At 43.3% G+C, this 20516-nt stretch overlaps 1 protein-coding gene across 1 annotated transcript in view; it reads right to left on the bottom strand.

The window, feature by feature from the left end:
* Positions 1–8394: 8394 nt before the first annotated feature.
* LOC121556311 (cytoplasmic protein NCK2-like) overlaps positions 8395–20516 on the bottom strand; it is a 50160-nt gene continuing 38038 nt past the window's right edge. Inside the window, exons 2-4 of the mRNA XM_041870228.1 lie at positions 17530–17774; positions 10384–11192; positions 8395–9871 (exon numbers count right to left, since the gene is read on the bottom strand). Of these exons, the coding sequence (XP_041726162.1) occupies positions 9677–9871; positions 10384–11192; positions 17530–17758 (1233 nt within the window). The 5' untranslated portion in view covers positions 17759–17774 and the 3' untranslated portion in view covers positions 8395–9676. The remainder of the gene's footprint in view (positions 9872–10383; positions 11193–17529; positions 17775–20516) is intronic.

The raw sequence follows: 20516 nt of genomic DNA, 5'->3' as shown, positions 1-20516 counted from the left end.
TGAGAATAATGTGATTTCAAACACAAATGCAGTCTCCTTTCATGCATACATTTTCAAATAAAGCTCTGCTTTGAGAAAGATCGAATGATATTGTTTAATCTTACCTTATGGCCTGCACACTGCTTGTGAAGCTGTCGAGGGCACGTTTGATAAAGACAGCATCGATGTCCTTCTTCTGTAGCTTCTGGTACAGAATGTCGACGTGGGGCATGATTTTGTGAAAAAGCCGCAGGAAAAAAATAAAATCTTCATCATGTAGCATCCTCACGTAACCAGATGCCTCTCTCACAGTAAGCTGGTCAAATGAACCCAATGAACCCGTCCGGATGGCTTCAAAACATTCTATGAGGTCGTCTCGATTCTCGTAGACAGTGTTCACGACTCTGCTGTTGAAGTTCCACCGTGTGGATGAAGGTCTGGGCAGTCTTCGTGCAACAGTCTGGTCAAGAATGCTGGTGCGTTTGGGTGACCGGGAAAAAAACGTTGTAATCCCGCTCAGATCGGAAAAGAAAATGTTCACTTTTTTGATGCGAGAAGTAGCTTGATGCATGATCAAATTCAGCTGATGCGCATAGCAATGCACGTAATGGGCATTCTTGAAATGCTCACGCACCTTCTGCTGCACACCTGCCTTCTCTCCCCTCATCACACTGGCTCCATCGTAAGCTTGCGCAATGAGTTTGACTTTCTCGTCATCGGCAAAAAGACCGTTCAGTCTCTCCAAAAGTACACTGGCGATTGAGGCTGAGGTTGATTCCGAGATGGGAAGGAACTCAAAAAAGCGCTCCTGCACTTTGTGCTTGCTATCTATGTACCTCAGCACAAGCACCAACTGTGTCTGCGTAGAAACATCCGTGGTCTCGTCAGCTTGGATAGCTACGAAGTTCGCAGACTTCACCTCCTCCACAATATGTTCCCTCGTGACCGCTAGCATACACTCCAGTAGCTCGTTTTGAATGGTCTTTGATGTGCCCTTGAAAACTTTAGCATTTTTAAGATGGTCATCAAACACCTCATCTAATTGTGCCACAAAGTTGACAAGTCCAAGAAAAATACCAGGGTTGGTGGAGCCCTCAGTTTCATCTTTGCCTCGCAAAGCTAACTCAAACACTCCGCAAAACTTAACACACTGGATTAGCCGGCTGAGGATATGGCGGTTCTTGCTAACCTCATCGTTGTGGCGGCGGACAGCTAGCCTGTATCCCTCATCCAGTTGAGTGGCAATATTCACTCTTCCCAAAGATGACAATCTCAAACAGCTATCCATGTGGGTCTTTGACAGCTCATGTTTCTTTATCTTTTCTGAAAGATGGTGCATGTCGGTTACACCAGTCGCTGTCCAAGCGGTGCTGTCTGCTGTGCCGCCTTCAGGGTGGAAGAGTAAGCAGGGGTAGCAAAAAACTGCATTAGCTACATCGCAGCCTGCTAGCCAGGTTTTCCGTTCATACCAATTTTTGGAAAATCCTCGGGTGTAGGACTTCCCCCTTTTAGTAGACACCTGTTGAATTATTAAATTTGGTCTGGGAGGTCCTAATTGTTTCGTTGCCAATTTATCTTCATTTGTTCGCCGACAAAAAGGAACTTCTTTCAAAGACACAATCGAGTTGGACTGAAGCCTAGCCATTTTGATAGTAGTAGTGAATTGATTGAGGCTGCTACCTGGTCTTTTCTTAGTTACGTTCATTCGTGGTTACGTTATGTATGACGAAAGCGCGTAAGTGCATGCCCACAGACACCCATAGAGAATGTATTGAAAGCTTTGAAATGTGAAAAAAATAGATTTTACATGGGAGTCTATGACAGACTTCTGGGCGATTTTCAACCTGACTGAAATCGCCCAAAAAACGGGCGGGGCCATTTGAAGCACGACTTTAGCCTGATTTGACATTTAGTGGCTGGCAGATCAGACGTGAACACTGATAACTGCTGTTGCCGTGATATAATTTTTTATAAATTTATAAAAAATAAAAAAATTTTTTTTTTTTTTTTTAAATAATTGATTAGAAAAAAAATCCCTTCCTTTTCCCGTTTGGCAGTGCGTCGCCCATATCGCCCTATTGAACAAGCCGTCCCTGATTCAGACCCTTTGCTATGAGACTCCTGTTTCCATTGAACATTCTTGAGATGTTTCTACAACTTGATTGGAGTAAACCTGTGGTAAATTCAATTTATTGGACATGATTTGGAAAGGCACACACCTGTCCATATAAGGTTCCACAGTTGACAATGCAAGTCAGAGCAAAAACCAAGCCATGAGGAGAAGGAATTGTCCGTAGAACTCCGAGACAGGATTGTGTCAAGGCACAGATCTGGGGAAGGGTACCAAAACATGTCTGCAGCCTTGAAGGTCCCCAAGAACACAGTGGCCTCCATCATTCTTAAATGGAAGAAGAGTGGAACCACCAAGACTCTTCCTAGAGCTAGTTGCCCGGTCAAACTGAGCAATCGTGGGAGAAGGGCCTTGGTCAAGGAGGTGACCAAGAATCCAATGGTCACTCTAACAGAGCTCCAGAGTTCCTCTGTGGAGATAGGAGAACCTTCCAGAAGGACAACCATCTCTGCAGCACTCCACCAATCAGGCCTTTATCGTGGAGTGGCCGGACGGAAGCCACTCCTCAGTAAAAGGCTGCAGAGAAGAATGGGAGAAACTCCCCAAATACAGGTGTGCCAAGCTTATAGCGTCATACCCAAGCAGACTCAAGGCTGTAATCGCTGCCAAAGGTGCTTCAACAACGTATTGAGTATAGGGTCTGAATACTTATGTAAATGTTATATTTCAGATATTATTATTTTTTTGCAAATATTTCTCAAAACCTGTTTTTGCTTTGTCATTATGGGGTATTGTGTGTACACTACCAGTCAAAAGTTTGGACACACCTACTCATTCAAGGGTTTTTCTTTATTTTCAAAAATGTTTACATTGTAGAATAATAGAAAAGACATCAAAACTACGAAATAACACATATGGAATCATGTAGTAACCAAAAAAGTGTTAAACAAATCATAATATATTTTATATTTGAGATTCTTCAAATAGCCACCCTTTGCCATGTATGTGGCTGCTAGTTCTGTGTTTGCGTGTGATCAGGGGTGTATTCATTCCACCGATTCTGTTGAATAACGTTTCTTAAAAAGAGCAAACGGAACAAAACGGAGATAAACGTACCTACATTTGTCCCATATAAACTCTTATTTGCAACTGTTGGACTAATGATTACAACCTAGATCAGCTAGATGGCGGTATTGAATGTGTCACTGTCTGTCACCTTGATTACTCTAATTTCCCTCTTGACCTGTGCACCTACGTTGTAAACTTTAATTAATTGGCTAGGTTGTAGCAACCTAATGATGGGTATAGGGAAAATTGTAATATCATGAGGTAGCCTAAACCTATCGATGTAACATTGAGCTGGGTGAATGGAATACGAATGACAGTCATCCAATATGCTGTAATAGAAATAAAGCCATGCTCATTAAAAAAGGAATCGTCTTCCCTCATCTTAAACAGCACCCTTCCCCAGATCTGTGCCTCGACACAATCCTGTCTCGGAGTTCTACGGACAATTTCTTCTCCTCATGGCTTGGTTTTTGCTCTGACTTGCACTGTTACACACATACACATATCAGGGCCTGTATATTTTGTGTGCATGTTTCACCCACTCCTCCTCACCAGACAGGCACTGTGTGATGTTTTGCTGGTGACAGATTTACTGAGTGTAATGTGAGCAGTCTGTCTGGCCAAGCCATTACCCTAGAGATCAAGCTGGAAGGACTAACAACACCCTCCCTTACTCAGCAGATACCCCTGCTCCACACTGCAGCAATAACACTAGACTGTCAATCACCTCTCCACCTCTCACAGCAAACCTGAATGAAATAAAATTCCATCCACGTCTGTCCTTAACTCCATTAGACAGGTCATTACCAATGGATCATATATTCATCAGGATTAACAAAGCTTGGCTGTCTCAGAAACCAGTGTATAGGACTTTCTGTAATTAATGTCCTTTTTGCTTTACCGTTCACCAGCACCCTCTAATCTAATGTGTTTCTAGACCAGTAGACATGGAAGTTAAGTAAGGTAATAGGAAACTTAAGATGTTAGAGCTTTTCCATAGACGGGCATCTCTTTCAGATAAAGGACCAGTGCCCTCTATGGGAGTTTCAGGGTTAGGGGACATTACATCCTCTCTCCTGCTCTTATTTCCTGCCTTCTACCGTCTTCTGATCCACAATCCTCTTCTCTCTTCTCCTCGTCGTTCATCCTCCTCTTCTTTCATCCCGTGCCTTCTCACATCCTTTCCTTCCACCATCCTCTTCTCCTCTCCTCCCGTCACCTCTTCTCCTTCCACTTTCTCTTAACGTGGGGATTTGCCTGCTGTAGTGAGTTGTTAAAGTAATGTTTTTGAAAGAAAGCTACAATTTCACACCATGTCATTGACTATTAACAGACCCTTAATCCACGTCTGACAAGGTTGTCATTGTTGTGGGTGTCAGTGTAAGAAAAATTTGGTGAGTGTTTGTTTACGCTTTCACAATCATTTACATAATTTGTACTGACACCGTGTCTGTGAGGGAGCTACAGTATTAGTCATATACTCTGATCAGATTGAGGCAAGCGAGTCGATCCAGTCCAATCAATCACTCAAGCTGCATGTTGACAGCTAGGTGTCATCAGACCTGTGGCAGAAAGTGTTAATCCATTATTGAGCGAGACGCTCACTCATCTCCTCTGGCTTGAGTCAATCGGCAGCCAGCCAGACTGCATTTAAACAGCCAGACAGATCTGACTATGATGATAACCAGAGCCATGTATTTAGAGAGTTGGGCCAACCTTTCACATTTTTTATATTGTTCTAATTTGAGACATTCGCCCAGTAAGCAAAATTAGCAAAACATATTTTAGACGTCTTTTCCAGACGTTGACATCACATGCATTTCAGGTGTTGAATGAAAGGTTAGAAGATGTATTTTCCGGATGTCAAAAGAGACGTCTTACACGGAAGTTGAAAATGCATAATTATGACTTTGAAAATATGTATTTTTCAGTCATGATTCTATGGACAAATTTCAACTGCACATGCATTCTCAATGAAATAAGCATTATATCACAATAATATAGAAGAGGAGCCAACTGAAGATTGCAACAGAATATTTATTATTGCACCCATCTGTCACATGCACTTATGTTAGCTTTTTCAAAAGCTTTAAAACTGGAAGCGATGATGTTCAAAGTAGTCAAACCTACAGAATAAACCAACAGACCACTTCAACTACAATAACATTCTCAGTAACAGTTACAGATCTTTCAATTTACTTGCTATGCCTGTGATATGTTTATTTACCTTAGTTGAACGCAATGACTGTCAGTCGCTCTGAATAAGAGCGTCTGCTGAATGTTTTTACATTTACATTTTGGTCAAACACTTGCAAAGCATGCTGGTATTATTCTAATGACTTCCGCCCCTAAACAAGTACAAATATGGTCGGTGCGGACCAGATCTAAATCTGAACACATCATAGGCTGTTTCACAAGTTTGAACATCACATTTCAGTATGGCAGTTTAGTACAGTAGAGCACCTTAGAGTATGGTACAGGAAAGTCACGTATTATTCAGTAGAGTAGAGCACAGTACGGTACAGTAGAGTTTAATTCAGTAGAGTACAGTACATTACAGTAAAGAAAAGTAGAGTATAGTACTGTACAGTTTAATTCAGTAGAGTACAGTACATTACAGTAAAGAAAAGTAGAGTATAGTACTGTACAGTTTAGTTCAATAGAGTACATTGGAGTAAAGTAGGGTACAATACACTACATTTATACTGTGCTTTACTGTACTGTGGACAATGGACATTGAAATCAAGGCCGGTCCAGACTGGACCAAATCTGAACCAAACATAGACGTCTATGATTGGTTCAGATTTGGGCCGGTCCGGAACAAGAATCAACATCCTTGGACATTGAAATGAAGGCCAGTCCAGACTGCACCAAAAAAAGACATCCGGTCAAGACCAAAAAAATACATCCAAAAGATGTTGCCATCGGTAAATGCTAAGTGGGAAGTGTAGGCCTATACTCGTTCACTACAGTACATCCCACAAATCTAAAAGGACGATCATTGGAATTTTGGGCTAGTAGGAGATTCATACCATATTGCTTAGTCTACCAGTCATGATGTTTCAAGGTCATGGCTGCCAACCCATTTCTGACACCAATGTAGCGACTGACGTGGCGAAAGGCAAACACCATACTGGACCAATCATAAACGTCTATATTTGGGACAAATCAAGGCCAATCCGGACCAAATCTGAACCAATCATTGACGTCTTTTTTGGGGTCAAATCAAGGCCGGTCCGGACCAAATCTGAACCGTCTATGATTTGTTCAGATTTAGATCTGGTCCGCACCTAAAAAAGACCACCGGTCCGGACAGGACAAAACAAAAGATGTCGCCTAACAGTAAATGCTTAGTGGGCAGTTACATAGCATTATTTAAATATTCCCCATGTAATGTTAATAGGGCGCCAACAGGGTTGAAATAGAATGTTGTAGTGTCGTGTAAATGCATCATAATGCAGAAACCTCAATGGCCCAACCATATAATTAGGAATTTAATAGGATCTCTATGGGCCCAACTCTCCTAAATACATGGCTCTGATGATAACTATAGGGGAGAATAATAACATGTATCCATCCACTCCCAGAAACCAGCAGCCATCACCACTTGTCACACAATACAGCAGAGACAGAAAGCATTGACGCTGCCACACAGCCCATGATTTGAGTTATTCTGCAAAAACTTTTATTGAACAAAAGTATTTTAATTCTCACCACGTCATCAGCGGCACAGTACCATAGGTTGTATCGAAATGATTCATATTATGTACCTCATCTTCTTCTGAATATATATACATACAGTGGGAACAAGAATAAAATAGCAATGCTCAATAACATTCAGATATATCATATCTTATAAAAGCTGAGAACCCCATGATCGATACATTGGTAAACAGACGCACATTGCAAAAGGTAAATAAAAACAACTGTCTTAGTACTCTTGAATTAGTGCCCACCATCAGCTACATATACACTACCAGTCAAAAGTTTGGACACACCTACTCATTCAAGGGCTTTTCTTTATTTTTAAAAATGTTTACATTGTAGAATAATAGTGAAGACATCACAACTATGAAATAACACATATGGAATCATTTAGTAACCGAAAAAGTGTTAAACAAATCAAAATATATTTTATATTTGAGATTCTTCAAATAGCCACCCTTTGCCTTTATGACAGCTTTGCACACTCTTGGCATTCTCTCAACCAGCTTCAGCTGGAATGCTTTTCCAACAGTCTTGAAGGAGTTCCCACAAATGCTGAGCACTTGTTGGCTGCTTTTCCTTCACTCTGCCGTCCGATTCATCCCAAACCATCTCAATTGGGTTGAGGTCGGGGGATTATGGAGGCCAGGTCATCTGATGCAGCACTCCATCACTCTCCTTCTTGGTCAAATAGCCCTTACACAGCCTGGAGGTGTGTTGGGTCATTGTCCTGTTGAAAAACAAATGATAGTCCCACTAAGTCCAAACCAGATGGGATGGCGTATCGCTGCAGAATGCTGTGGTAGCCATGCTGGTTAAGTTTGCCTTGAATTCTAAATAAATCACAGACAGTGTCACCAGCAAAGCACCCTAACAACTCCTCCTCCATGCTTTACGGTGGGAATTACACGTGGAGATCATCCATTCACCCACACGCGTCTCAAAAAGACACGGCGGTTGGAACCAAAAATCTCCAATTTGGAATCCAGACCGAAGGACACATTTCCACCGGTCTAATGTCCATTGCTCGTGTTTCTTGGCCCAAGCAGGTCTCTTCTTCTTATTGGTGTCCTTTAGTAGTGGTTTCTTTGCAGCAATTCGACCATGAAGGCCTGATTCACACAGTCCCCTCTGAACAGTTGATGTTGAGATGTGTCTGTGACTTGAACTCTGTGAAGCATTTATTTGGGCTGCAATTTCTGAGGCTGGTAACTCTAATGAACTTATCCTCTGCAGCAGAGGTAACTCTGGGTCTTCCATTCCTGTAGCGGTCCTCTTGAGAGCCAGTTTCATCATAACGCTTCATGGTTTTTTGCGACTGCACTTGAAGAAACTTTCAAAGTTTTAGAAATTTTCCGGATTGACTGACCTTCATGTCTTAAAGTAATGATGGCTGTCATTTCTCTAAGCAGGTTGAGAGAATGCCAAGAGTGTGCAAAGCTGTCATCAAGGCAAAGGGTGGCTATTTGAAGAATCTCAAATATTTTTTGACACTTTTTTGGTTACTACATGATTCCATATGTGTTATTTCATAGTTTGATGTCTTCACTATTATTCTACAATGTAAAAAATAGTAAAAAATAAAAAACCCTTGAATGAGTAGGTGTGTCCAAACTTTTGACTGGTACTGTACATATATATAACTTTGAGAGTAAAATGCCTGAAGACCTGATTTTCATTGGAAAACAGCACTAGGGCCGGGGAATGAGCGAGTAAGTACAGTAAGTGTAGTGTAGAGCTAGAGCCAATCAAATAGAAGTTGTGTAGAGCTGGAGCCAATCAAATAGAAGTAGTGTAGAGCTGGAACCAATCAAATAGAAGTAGTGTAGAGCTGGAGCCAACCAAATAGAAGTAGTGTAGCGCTGGAGCCAACCAAATAGAAGTAGTGTAGAGCTGGAGCCAACCAAATATAAGTAGTGTAGAGCTGGAGCCAATCAAACAGAAGTAGTGTAGAGCTGGAGCCAATAGACTAGCAGAACAGTAACACTGCTTTTCTAGTGTAACACCAGTGTTACACTAGATAGTGTATACACCCTTATGTTATACTAGGGAAATTATGTTTCCATAGCTAGGGCTGACAATGAAGATTTGTGAAGAGCAGAATCAACAACCTCTGCATAATCAAAACAGTTGCTTTGTGAGAAGGTGATAAAGTTCACAGTTAGCCATTTATGTAAATGCCAGCTGAAAAGTACCAGTGGCCTGGCTTTGGCCCCAAATGAGAGCAGGTCCGCCGCAGCCATGGCCCAGTGAGACACGAGTGCCGGCCTGCATAGAGGGAAACAGAGAAGTCTGAGCCTTTTGTGTAAAACACTGGGGTAAATCCTGTATGGAAATGTGCCATAAGTGTAGTGTAGAGCTGAAGCCAATAGAATAGCAATACAGTAAGTGGGTGGGTGGCACATTTGGTTGTACATTGACAGACATTCAAACGCTCCACTCTTTTCAATTCTCTCTCTCTCGCTCTCTCCTACTTCTCCTCAATGATAGAGGGATGAAGAGGAGGTAGAGGCGGAAGAAAATGACTAGAGTTCTGAGGAGGATGAAGGCGGAGATGAAGAGAAAAGGCAAAAGAGGGTGTTTACAATGGTCACTTAGTGAAGTCATTATTTCCTTTATAAATAATTGGAACCTCTGGAGAGTGTTTACAATTAGATACAAAAATGTGTGAGTTCCAAAGAAACACAAAACACAAAACCAAACCAAAGAAAGGAAACAGAACCAAGACTAGCTATGTGACTGGGCTAAAACAAACAGTAAGTTATCTCCCCAAGTTCAGCATGTTGAGGTTAGCTGGGATATGGGCATCTGGTGGTATGCTTATGTGTGTGTATATGTGTTTATGGATGTGTGTCACAGCAGCGGTTTGACCAGGTAGAGCTTGTCTCCGTGTTGGCTGGTGAAGATGGGGGCTTTCTTGTAGTGTTCCACCAGTTCATCAATTGAGCTGAACCTGCGCTGGCCAATACAGTAGACCCCCTCTGAACACTGCACCTTGAAGTGCTTGTTCTTCCCAGGCGCCTTCAGAGACACAGAGAAATCACTGGGCTAGAGGGAGAGAAAGGGAGAGTCAGTTAATTTACTCACAACACATTCCCGTTCCCGTGTAGCTCAGTTGGTAGAGCATGGCGCTTGCAACGCCAGGGTTGTGGGTTCGATTCCCACGGGGGGCCAGTATGAAAAAATGTATGCACTCACTAACTGTAAGTCGCTCTGGATAAGAGCGTCTGCTAAATGATTAAAATGTAAAAATGTAATTAAATTTGTCTCCAACAAACATGCTTTACTTTACGAACACTACTCATTATCCACCAACAGAGGGCACTATGACTTCATTTATAAATTTCTGCTGTTCACCTGTGCAGATCTCTCCTATTCTACAATTTACTTTTCTACCCTTCCCTGCTCCCTTAACACTCCTTTCCTCCCACTGTCCTCAATCACTTTCTCTCCACCATCTATCCTTCATCCCTTACACTATTTATCCTATTCCCCCCACTATCCATCCATGCATACATTCATTCCTCAATCAATCCTTCATCTTCTCTTCCCCCACTCACCGATGACTCGCTGTCCCGTATGAGGAAGTCCCCCTCCTCTCCCCTCTCGTTGAGGACCAGCTCTGCCTGGTGTCTGGTCACCCCTCCGTAGTACCAGTCCCTGCCTGCAAACTTGCCCACGTGCGCCGGCCCCACGTAGCGGATCTGTGGGGAGCCGGGGGGCGACAGCGGCAGGGCGGGGAGCCCGGGAGGCCCGTCAGCATCATTCAGCACCAGCACGTAGTTCTTAGGCACCAGGCCCAGCAGGCCTTGGGCGTTCCGGCAGCGCCACCACTCTGGGTCATTCTCTGGTTTCTCCACCACCTCCATCACCTCTCCCTTCTCAAAGTTCAGCTCCTCCTCCGTCACTGAGCTGAACGGGTAAATAGTCTGGACCAGGTGGAGCGCACCACTTCCATCTCCACCCCGGCCGCCACCACCTACCGCCCGCCCGTTGGTCATCGTGGCCCCCCTGCCCTGCCCTGGATAACCTGGGGAGTCCCTTCCTCCTCCACCTCCCTCACCCTCTCTCTCTGCGGGGTCCTCCAGGACGTAGTTGGAGGGGAACCAGCCCACGCGACCCCCCTGGCTGCCCCGCCACCAGCCGTCACTGCACTTCTCCATCACCGTGACCCGGGACCCCTTGGCTAGGGTCAGCTCATCCTCGCGCTCCGCCATGTACGAGAACTTGACAACGGCCAGGATGGTGAGGTCGTAGATGCGCTCGGCACCACCTCCTCCCCCACTCCCATTGGAGGGGTACTCTGCGTCCGTGCTGGGTGTGGGGGAGGCATCACGGGCACTCTGCTTCCTTCTGCCCTTACCCAGTCCTGAGAAAGTGAGAGAAGAGAGAGAGATATAGGGGAAAGAAAGATAATCACTACATCAGTATGTTAAGCTAACCTAACATGACATTTTCTTTCATTTTAGAGAGCCAGTGGATTGAATCAAAAGCATTTTAGGTTTCTTCTAGTAGGTGGCAGGGACTGGTACGACACTTGTATAACCAGGCACTAAACATTTTAGTCATTTAGCAATTTAGCAGACGCTCTTATCCAGAGCGACTTATAGGAGCAATTAGGGTTAAGTTCCTTGCCGCATCTCTACAAACCAAGACACTTGAGTTCTTTGATAAGTCATTAAACCAGTGGTACTGAGAAAGCTTTGAGTAAATGAGGCAGCAGGAGACAAAGTGAATTTGTGTGTGTGTGGGCAGGGCTGGCTTGAGCTCCAGTGGGAGACCAGGCAGGGGTTAGGGGGGCAGGACACTAATTGAGGCTGCAGGCTGCACTCTGGGCCCAGTGGGGGTGTAAACACTTAAAATAGAAGACAGAGGACTTCCTCCTCAGAGAGCTGAGAGAGGGCCAGCACACACATATTAATGTTCACGATCACATACATACAGTACAAGATCGCACAGACACTACATACACAGAAATTCTCTCTACCCACATACAGCAAATGCACCCAGGTGACAGACACACATACATAAACACACTCCCTCGGTCACAACTGTTAGTGTGTTCGTCACAACTCACATCTCCTCATTAAACCTGGTGTTCAGCACCACTCAGCCACTAATCAAAAGGCTGAAAATAGTGCATGCGGGATGGGGAGGAAAGTGGAGCAGACAGGGTGTCTGGTGCATGGCTCTGCTGTGGTACTGACTGACAGGCAGGCAGGGGATCAAAGGTGCCTCTCCTCCTACCTGTCTCCTTGCCTCTCTCTGCACAACAAAGACAGCAAGCAGCAACAACAAAGCTCTCGTCTCCTCCATGCTGCTTATTTACCCGTGGTAACCCATGGGGGAGCGCTAGCTAGGCCAACTAAGAGTTGATCTGATGCGTTCAGCTGCCGAACCCAGGGAGCTGGATGACTGGCATACAGATGTCTCTCATGGCTCAGGTGGTTGAATGCTGGTTGTTTGGAAGATAACATCAGACCCACATCAGGGCAGCTCTTACTGTACAAACCAATTACATCTGAATAATACAAATGTAACCACACGTACTGCATAACTAACAGAATAACTAAAGAAAGAACAATTGCATTCCACTGCGCACACACATTTCCAATGCTGTCATTTGTTTAGTCACAACACAGGGAAAAGTGACAAGTGTGTGTGTTGCAGTGTATATAGAGCTAGGTGACATCTGTTTAGTTGACTGTGTGAGTTAACTCAGGAAGTTATTGGGTTCAAACAGAGTGGCACTAAACTTTCCTGCTGTTTTGTTGTGTGAGCGGAGCGGGTGAGGAGATGGGAGTAGGAGGGGGAGAGGAGTCCCTTGGCAGCTGTTACTAACACACAGAAGACCAGACATCACAGGGCAGAGCTGACAGAAAAGAGAGAGACAAAGAAAGAGAGACAGAAAGGGATGGCAAATGCAAACAAGACAGGAATATTGAACAGACCATAATGTTTAATAGAATAGTCAAGGTCCATGTAAAACAAGGGTTACGTGAGGGCTTGTTTTTCCAGAGCGCCTGAGAAGTGAAGACAGTAGAGGAGACAGATAAGACACCACAAACATACATCACACACTGAGTGTACAAAACACCTTCCTAATATTGAGTTGCACCCACTTTTACCCTCAGAACAGCCTCAATTTGTCGGGGCATGGACTCTACAAGGTATCAAATGCGTTCCATAGGGATCCTGGCCCCTGTTGACTCCAACGCTTCCCACAGTTGTGTCAAGTTGGCTGGATGTCCTTTGGGTGGTGGACCATTCTTGACACACGCGGGAAACTGCTAAGCAAGAAAAACCCAGCAGCGTTGCTGTTCTTGAGACACTCAAACTGGTACGCCTTGCACCCAATACAATACCCCGTTCAAAGGCACTTCAATCTTTTGTATTGCCCATTCTACCCACCCTCCAGGACACCTACAGCACCCGATGTCACAGGAAGGCCAAAAAGATCATCAAGGACATCAACCACCCGAGCCACTGCCTGTTCACCCCGCTATCATCCAGAAGGTGAGGTCAGTACAGGTGCATTAAAGCTGGGACAGAGAGACTGAAAAACAGCTTCTATCTCAAGGCCATCAGACTGTTAAATAGCCATCACTAGCACATTAGAGGCTGCTGCTGCCTATTGAAATCCCTGGTCACTTTAAGAAATGGAACACGAGTCACTTTAATAATGTTTACATATCTTGCATTACTCATCTCATATGTATATACTGTATTCTACAATATTCTACTGTATCTTAGTCCATGCCGCTCTGTCATTGCTTGTCCATATACGTATATATTCTTAATTCCATTCCTTACTTAGATTTGTGTGTATTGGGTATTTGTTGTGAAATTGTTAGATATTACTTGTTAGATATTACTGCACTGTCGGAGCTAGAAGCACAAGCATTTCGCTACACCCGCAATAACATCTGCTAAACATGTGTACGTGACAAATAAAATTTGATTTGATACACAATTCATGTCTCAAAGCTTGAAAATCATTTTTTAACCTGTCTCCTCCCCTACACTGATTGAAGTGGATTTAACAGGTGACATCAATAAGGGATCATAGCCTTCACCTGGATTCACCTGGTTAGTCTATGACATGGAAAGAGCATACAATACGTGTCTCACCCTCTGTGTGGTATACTAAACAGTATGTATTAATCTTCATGTGTATTCATTTGTGTGTGTGTGTGTGTATATAAAGTTCATTCGGAAAGTATTCAGAGCCCTTGACTTTTTTCACATTTTGTTACGTTACAGCCTTTAATCAACACAACAGTTTTCAGCTGTGCTAACATAATTGCAAAAGGGTTTTCTAATGATCAAGCCTTTTAAAATGATAAACTTGGATTAGCAAACAACGTGCCATTGGAACACAGGACTGATGGTTGCTGATAATGGGCCTCTGGCCTATGTAGATATTCCATTAGAAATCAGCCGTTTCCAGCTACAATAGTCATTTACAACATTAATAATGACTACACTGTATTTCTGATTAATTTGATGTCATTTTAAATGGACAAAAAAATTGCTTTTCTTTCAAAAACAAGGACATTTCTAAGTGACCCCAAACTTTTGAACGGTAGTGTATATTCACAAAAATGTCTCCCCCCCCCAAAAAAACTGTTTTCGCTTTGTCATTATGGGGTATAGCGTTCACCTAGATTGATAAGGAAAAAAAATTATAAATTTTTTAATAAGACTAATGTAACCAACTGTGGAAAAGGGGAAGGGGTCTGAATACTTTCCGAATGCACTGTATGTGTGTGTTGCCCCACTTGATGTGACCCAACTTGAATCCTCTCCTCCGGCGCCTACTTCAAGCCATCCCGTGGAGAGACTAACCTGTCGACTGCCACAGGGTAAAGAGCAGAGATATGCAGGGGGCAGCAGAGACAAACTCCCCTGAGACCCACACACTTTATTTTGCTCTCCCTCATTTCCACTTCAAGGCTCTGGCCTGCTGGTTGACAGGGGAACTGTCTCCATTCACTCCTCCCACACTCCCTCTAGCTCTCCTTCCATCCCTCTATCCTTTCATCCCCCTGGACACCGAGAACTCTTATTCATTCAGCACTGGAGCCTGACCCAGGAGACTCCTACCCCAGCATGTCCTTATAAGAACCCAGAGGGACGTCAGAGGTTGGCATACCAATACACAGGGCAACCTGACGGAGTCTCAAGGAGTAGTACAATGACACCCAGGAGAGTCAGGAGTTATACTAAATGTGTGTTGAGAGGTAGTGGATGAGGTAAGTTCCCCCCTTTCAGCACCTGGAGAAGCACTATACATCCAACCCATAATCATCTCATCATCATCATTCTAGTTTGCATACCACTACAAATGAGAAGCTATTAACAGTTAACAAGCACTTTTATTAAAACATTTATTTTCATATATTTTCCCTTTCCCCCACTGTAAGGTTACCGCCTGTCATAACATTATGGTAGCAGGGTGCCATTAACACACAGCGCTATTGTAGCTCAGCGCTCGGTCTATAAAACAGTCCATAAACATCAGCTGTTTATGTTTTCACATTACGGGCAGGCAGCGTTGGCGCCGTGACAGTGTGTACTAATCTGTCAGACAGACTGAAGCCAAGGGAGCCATTTTGACTCAGTCGGGAGATCATTGGTTGCCCTGTATTGGCCTGCAGTAGCTGTCACTGGATGAGTGAGCACAGCCATTTTGGATCACTGGGGAGATCATTACCCTGTACTGGCCTGCAGAGTCTGTCAATGGCACAGCCATTTTGAGTGAGTGCTACTGGGCTTCTATTCCCTTCAGGAAGAGCAAAGAGGAACCCAGTCCAACCATAACTTATAGAATGCTGAATTTACTGAGCAGGTGCACACACTTGTGTGCCCACACAGAACTGATTCAAAATAAGACACACATTAGAAGTTACTGCCGAGCTTGAATCCTAACTATCCGAGTACAGATTTATGATCAAATACAAAATATTGAAAGGCTAGGGGTTGAATAGGAACCTGAGCATAATGTGCAATTCAATAACAGATGGGGATGGTTCGTTGTTTCATGGTTTCGCCACAGGCTGTAACAACATTAGGCTGGTGAGTCTAGCACTGTTCAATGCTCTAATGGATGGATGGATGGATTGGGAACAGCATGGCTGTGTTAGGGATCGCACTATGACACTGGTTAGGTTCACTGGCCCGTACACAGGACTTTAATGACATCCTTTAATGGAATATACAGACAGACATCCCATTAATTATGGATACACTCATAGAGGTGTCAGAATAACAGTGTGCGCAGGGGATAACAGAGTAAGATTAGAATGTTTGTTGAGTGTTGGCTCAGTGCCTCTAGGAACTCAGTCGGGGTCTCAACTTACTGTTGAGAGTTAGAATAGTAGAATATTAAAGGTGCAATTTCGAAATTTTGTTGTGCATCAGCAGTTATTCTCTTGTTATGTCAGTCACTGATAGTCAGTAAATTACCCCTTGTCAGCTAACATTTTTTAGATTGCCAAGTTCGTTTAGTGGCCAGTTATCTAAACTTGTTATCATGGTCGAATTTCCGTCCGAGGTGCCCCAATTGATTTTGTTAGTCGCACTCATATCATATTAAAAACTGCAATGTTTTCTCTACACCCCATGGCAAAATGTGTAGAATTACATGAAATTCACTCCCTCACTCACTCTCTTTCTCTGTATGTTTGTCACTCGGCCTCTCTCACTCTGTAAACTTCACACTCACTCTCTGTAAACTTAACACTCACTCTCTAACCAGCAGTGAAGATATTCAAACCTAGCGGTTTACAAACTCCAGTAATGTCTGTTGACAGTTTGCAAACAAGATTTAATTGAATTATTCACAACTGACAGGACAAATAAGGCATGTGTGCTCAGCTCTGTATGTTTCTCTCTTTCGTGCAGGCAATAAATATGGATTGATTCCTGATGTTCGCAATTCAGCAAAATGTATGAGAAAGTATAAAAAAGAGGACGTGAAAAATAAGATCACTGGAATAAGGAGAGACGGAACATGCAAGAGTTTCTCTCCAGTCTCCACCAGCCATGATACAAGCTCACATTTGACAATCCATGCATGTTTAGTAAACATCTTGGATAAAATGTAATCTAGAATAATCCTGTAGTGTGAAGTTTTCCTGACGTTACAGGCATTATCCTGAAACCTGAACTCTAACCTAGGAATCTGTCAAACCGGAAACCTGTGAAGAGGAATGATGGCAAACCTGAGAAACGTGCATGACCTTAGCACGCACACAATCAGTCTCACTCACAGTAAGACACACACTAACAGTCACACACGTTAATCTGAGGACCTACAGACACCAAGCTCTGGCAGCTCAGAGCGACGACCAACTGAACACTGTCCCTGGGGTGGTGGTGGATAGCTACTCTAAAATAGGACCAAGGCACACATCCACACACCCAACCCCAGTACCAGACCCTGTCAGACAGAGACCGAGTGGGGGAAGGCACACACATAAAGTATTCAGAAGAGATGCAAATAATGAACTCATCCATTTCTAGCTGGAGTGTAGAGGAGGATGAAAAAACAGAGGGGGAGGGAGTCGAGGGACGCTCCACTTTTCACTGCTGATAAACTACCAACAACATACTCTACGACCTCTACATATCCAGCCCACTCCCACCCCTCTTACCCTGCCCAACCCTACCCCTCTTACCCAGCCCACCCCCACCCTTCTTACCCAGTGTGTCTTTGAGGTTCTTGACCAGCGATGCCTTCTTCACAAGGCTGTTCTTGCGTTCCACGTAGTTAGAGGGGACGTAGCCTGTCTGGTTGGAGGCGTTCCTCACCCTCCACCACGTCTTGCTGTCGTCCAGCAAGGTGAGCCGCTCGTTCTTCCGGATGTCAAGTTCCTGGTCCTGCTGGGCCGTGTAGTCCCACTTGGCTACAACTGTCACCTCCTCCGTCATCTTTCATGGAGTCCCCCTGGGGAAAGAGAAAAAGGGAGGGTTGGAGGAGACGGATAGTTAGTAAGTTACACATCGACCCCAAATTAGACCAGAGACAGAAAGACAGAGGGTTGTCTGAATGTTAGCCAAAGCATTAGCCACGTATTATCAAAGGAATATGTGATGAAATGATCTAATGCTAGAAATAAATATATGATGAAACAATTATGGTAATGAGGTAAATGTTAAGTGTGTGTGAGAGAAAAAAAAGCAGAAAAGCACACTAATACATATAATCACACTAATGCAATCCTCTCTCCATTTTACACATGCCATAATTATGACATCAGATAAGATCATCACTATTACGCCACCCAACTATAAAATTCACATGTAGAAAATTAGATAATCAGTTTCACCATCTAACTAAAGACCACATCTATCAAATCACACCGCAGGCATGAGAGCACTGCTTATTGTGTGTGTGAGTGACAGGGATTAAAGCATGCTCCATTTCACAGTGCAGGCGGGGAGTCAGGTGAACACCACCTTAGCTACATGTATGCACGCATCCGTACATATATACTACCGGTCAAAAGTTTTCATTCAAGGGTTTATCTTAATTTTTACTATTTTCTACATTGTAGAATAATAGTGAAGACATCAAAACTATGCAATAACACATATGGAATCATGTAGTAACCAAAAAAGTGTTAAACAAATCAAAATATATTTTGTGAGATTCTTCAAATAGCCACCCTTTTTTTTTTGGGGGGTAGATCAGCTTTAATATTGCCGATAGATTGTAACTTCCATCAATGTAATTGTCTGCATCACTTCCAATCCACCACATATTTTTTCTCTCGCATATATATATATATATATATATATATATATATATATATATATATATATATATATATATATATATATATATATATATATATATATATATATTTTAATCACATACATACACACACATACATACATACACACACACATACATACATACATACACACACACACATACATACATACATACACACACACACACATACATACATTTACACACACACAGTGGGGAAAAAAGGATTTAGTCAGCCACCAATTGTGCAAGTTCTCCCACTTAAAAAGATGAGAGAGGCCTGTAATTTTCATCATAGGTACACGTCAACTATGACAGACAAATTGAGGGAAGAAAATCCAGAAAATCACATTGTAGGATTTTTTATGAATTTATTTGCAAATTATGGTGGAAAATAAGTATTTGGTCACCTACAAACAAGCAAGATTTCTGGCTCTCACAGACCTGTAACTTCTTCTTTAAGAGGCTCCTCTGTCCTCCACTCGTTTCCTGTATTAATGGCACCGGTTTGAACTTATCAGTATAAAAGACACCTGTCCACAACCTCAAACAGTCACACTCCAAACTCCACTATGGCCAAGACCAAAGAGCTGTCAAAGGACCCCAGAAACAAAATTGTAGAACTGCACCAGGCTGGGAAGACTGAATCTGCAATAGGTAAGCAGCTTGGTTTGAAGAAATCAACTGTGGGAGCAATTATTAGGAAATGGAAGACATACAAGACCACTGATAATCTCCCTCGATCTGGGGCTCCACGCAAGATCTCACCCCGTGGGGTCAAAATGATCACAAGAACGGTGAGAAAAAAATCCCAGAACCACACAGGGGGACCTAGTGAATGACCTGCAGAGAGCTGGGACCAAAGTAACAAAGCCTACCATCAGTAACACACTACGCCGCCAGGGACTCAAATCCTGCAGTGCCAGACGTGTCCCCCTGCTTAAGCCAGTACATGTCCAGGCCCGTCTGAAGTTTGCTAGAGTGCATTTGGATGATCCAGAAGAGGATTGGGAGAATGTCATATGGTCAGATGAAACCAAAATAGAACTTTTTTGGTAAAAACTCAACTCGTCGTGTTTGGAGGACAAAGAATGCTGAGTTGCATCCAAAGAACACCATACCTACTGTGAAGCATGGGGGTGGAAACATCATGCTTTGGGGCTGTTTTTCTGCAAAGGGACCAGGACGACTGATCCGTGTAAAGGAAAGAATGAATGGGGCCATGTATCGTGAGATTTTGAGTGAAAACCTCCTTCCATCAGCAAGGGCATTGAAGATGAAACGTGGCTGGGTCTTTCAGCATGACAATGATCCCAAACACACCGCCCGGGCAACGAAGGAGTGGCTTCGTAAGAAGCATTTCAAGGTGCTGGAGTGGCCTAGCCAGTCTCCAGATCTCAACCCCATAGAAAATCTTTGGAGGGAGTTGAAAGTCCGTGTTGCCCAGCGACAGCCCCAAAACATCACTGCTCTAGAGGAGATCTGCATGGAGGAATGGGCCAAAATACCAGCAACAGTGTGTGAAAACCTTGTGAAGACTTACAGAAAACGTTTGACCTGTGTCATTGCCAACAAAGGGTATATAACAAAGTATTGAGAAACTATTGTTATTTACCAAATAGTTATTTTCCACCATCATTTGCAAATAAAATCATTAAAAATCCTACAATGTGATTTTCTGGATAATTTTTTCTCATTTTGTCTGTCATAGTTGACGTGTATCTATGATGAAAATTACAGGCCTCTCTCATCTTTTTAAGTGGGAGAACTTGCACAATTGGTGGCTGATTAAATACTTTTTCCCCCCACTGTATATACACACACACACACACACACACACACACACACACACACACACACACACACACACACACACACATATATATACAGTGAGGGAAAAAAGTATTTAATCAA

Source organism: Coregonus clupeaformis, chromosome 23, assembly GCF_020615455.1.
Source record: "Coregonus clupeaformis isolate EN_2021a chromosome 23, ASM2061545v1, whole genome shotgun sequence".
NCBI lineage: Eukaryota > Metazoa > Chordata > Actinopteri > Salmoniformes > Salmonidae > Coregonus > Coregonus clupeaformis.
Note: the sequence above shows the minus strand (reverse complement) of the source record. Positions and strands in the feature narration are given on the sequence as shown.